Source organism: Cyphomyrmex costatus, unplaced genomic scaffold, assembly GCF_001594065.2.
Source record: "Cyphomyrmex costatus isolate MS0001 unplaced genomic scaffold, Ccosl1.0 scaffold235, whole genome shotgun sequence".
Taxonomy (NCBI): Eukaryota; Metazoa; Arthropoda; class Insecta; order Hymenoptera; family Formicidae; genus Cyphomyrmex; species Cyphomyrmex costatus.
In genome coordinates this window covers 125,429-127,881 of record NW_017276422.1, presented here as the reverse complement: position 1 = coordinate 127,881, position 2,453 = coordinate 125,429, and the positions used below count along the sequence as shown (strand labels likewise).

At 30.7% G+C, this 2,453-nt stretch overlaps 1 protein-coding gene across 1 annotated transcript; it reads right to left on the bottom strand.

Annotated features, from left to right (window-relative positions):
• On the bottom strand, nt 1–1,722 carry LOC108774124 (60S ribosomal protein L22). The gene is made up of 4 exons (XM_018540147.1): nt 1,694–1,722; nt 1,302–1,436; nt 934–1,055; nt 1–186 (listed from the first exon to the last, which is right to left on the bottom strand). The coding sequence occupies exons 1-4, from the start codon at nt 1,700–1,702 to the stop codon at nt 39–41; spliced, it is 414 nt and encodes a 137-aa protein (XP_018395649.1). The 5' UTR covers nt 1,703–1,722; the 3' UTR covers nt 1–38.
• Between the last annotated feature and the right edge of the window lie 731 nt (nt 1,723–2,453).

Sequence of the window (2,453 nt, the reverse complement as noted above, 5' to 3'; positions counted from 1 at the left end):
ATATACAGATGCATCTGTAATTAAAATAATAAAGGGAATTATTCCACATCTTCTTCATCATCGTCTTCTTGACTGTTAATCTGGAAGTATCGTAACTCGTACGTTTCCTTGTCTTTTGATACTACTCGCAACCAATCACGCAACTTGTTCTTCTTTAAGTATTTCTTTGTCAAGTACTTAAGATACCTATGGCAACAATGTTTTCCAAATTAGTGCAAATATCGCTCTTCCTGTAGTTTATAATAGTAAACGGAACATTTGTAGGCTAATATTCATAGTCAATTCTTATTTTAAGAATGTTTTAAGGAATCTTAAGTCACAAATCAATTTGAGAGTTATATTAAGACATTACTTAAGAAAGTATCAAAATAATAACGGACTATGAATACTGATTTTAATGTTGTTTAATATCTACATAAGATATTTTCATATGTATAAGATATATATATATATATAGATATTAAGTTGTTCTTATGGATTTTCTACAATCAGCCATTATCTAAGCTTTAAGTCTGAAACCATAAGAAATTAACCAATCATAGTCGATTATTTTTCTCACATTTGACTGTGATTGGTCAATTTCTTACAACTCAGGATTTGCTCATTGTGGATACCATTTAAGTCAACTACAAAGATGTATTAGCATCTTTAGACATTAATTAAAATGATTTTAAAATAAGGATTTAAAATAAGATTATCAATACCAGTCTAAATAGAAAGCATCTAGGTCAGTATTAATAACATATTCTCATTTAAAGATCATCTTAAGTAATATCTCAAGATGTTAATTCTATGTGAGATTGACTCATGATATTGTAAGACTGTATATATAAGATTGTCTCTTTTTATATGCAGTGTCTATATGAATATTGGCTTTATTTATTTTTATATACTCTACAGTTGTTGTAACTACAGAAACACGATATTACTCACCGCTTTGAGAAGTCAACATCACTGCTGACAGTAAGTTTCATTTTGTTACGTTCCAGAGTAACATTGTTGCCAAAGTTATTAGTTTTGCCACCAACTTTGATTTTTTCTTGTAAATATTTTTCCTAAAAAGAAAAAATCATCCTTTTACAACAATCAGTAACAATATATAGTATTAAAACTTCAGTAGATATCATGCAATTCAAAATAGATCAACGTTAGATTTTTCTAGTAGAGGTTAAGAATTAGCGAGGAATAGGTTAGGTCTTTATTTCATTCAAAATATCAAAGGAGCAATTTCTAGCAAAATTCTCACAGATGGGAAAAGAAAGTATCAAGAATATAACCTAAAATAACCGCGTGTAGCTTACAAAATTGGTAACATCCATGATATTATCCTCCACAGGATGCGTGCAATCGATCGTGAACCTCAGAGACACCTTTTTCTTCTGTCCCTTGCCCCGAAGCACCTGCTTCTTAATCGGGCCTTTAGACTTCTTTGCTGGCTAAAAATGTGCGAAAAAATCGTAATACTGCCATCGTTTTATAGGGTACGTAGAAAATCGTCCAAGGCGACGGGATAGGAACATATGATGGGATGCGTATGAATCGAACTAAATTGAAACGATCACATCGTAAAACGAAAAACAAACGTGTTGAGATCAACAAGTCGGATACGTCCTTTCCGTGGGTGATGTTATTTTCATGAATTTCTGCCATAATTATGAATAATCGTCGTACTTTTGCGGGAATGACAACTTACCGGAGCCATGTTCACGTGCGTCCAACGAACGAAAGAATGCGAGAAAACTGTTCACCATATGGCGCTACAATCGTTTACGCGGAGCCGGCGGAGCACATTTCGTTATTAAAGGTGCTTTCCGTTTCGCGCATGATGCATCAATTGTCCTTGTTTAACATTTGGTGAGCAACAAAGATAAACGATGCATTGTACGCATTATGCGAGAAACGGAACGCACCTTAATTCACTGAAGATTGAAAATCAATAGTTCGCGTGACGTATATTATAGATATATTTTTACGAAATGCAGTTACGCAGCCTACGTTAGCAAACAGCAGAGAGAATTTTCACAAAATCATACGATGTTCGATTTGTTCGATAAAAAATTACCGACAAAATTCGAAAAGTCCGTTTTTCTAAAAGCTGCATATTTTTTATACTTATAAAATTATAGGCAAATGTATAATTAAAGATCATTAATTTATATCGAATTATTAAACTAATTTATATCTGTTTATTAAATCTTAAATTTTTTTTAACTTATACATTTTTTAAAAATCTCAAAAATTATCAAGATTTACTAAAACTTGTTAATATTTATTGTTTTTGCAATTTTATTAACTTTTTCAATCTGCAAACATTCGAATCCATAAATTAATTAAAATTTCGGTGTCTTATCTCAGTATCTTCTTGTTTTTCAATGTGTTAATCAATTTGTTGTTTAGATGAGAGATTTAATTATTATATATATATATATATTTTAAATGTAATTATAATTAAT

Bases quoted from the DNA above. Each gene is read 5' to 3' on its own strand.
- LOC108774124 (XM_018540147.1), bottom strand. The intron at 1,056-1,301 runs GTAAGCTACACG...TTTTCTTTTTAG, and splicing joins TCATGGATGTTACCAATTTT to GAAAAATATTTACAAGAAAA. The intron at 187-933 runs GTGAGTAATATC...TTGTTGCCATAG, and splicing joins GATGTTGACTTCTCAAAGCG to GTATCTTAAGTACTTGACAA.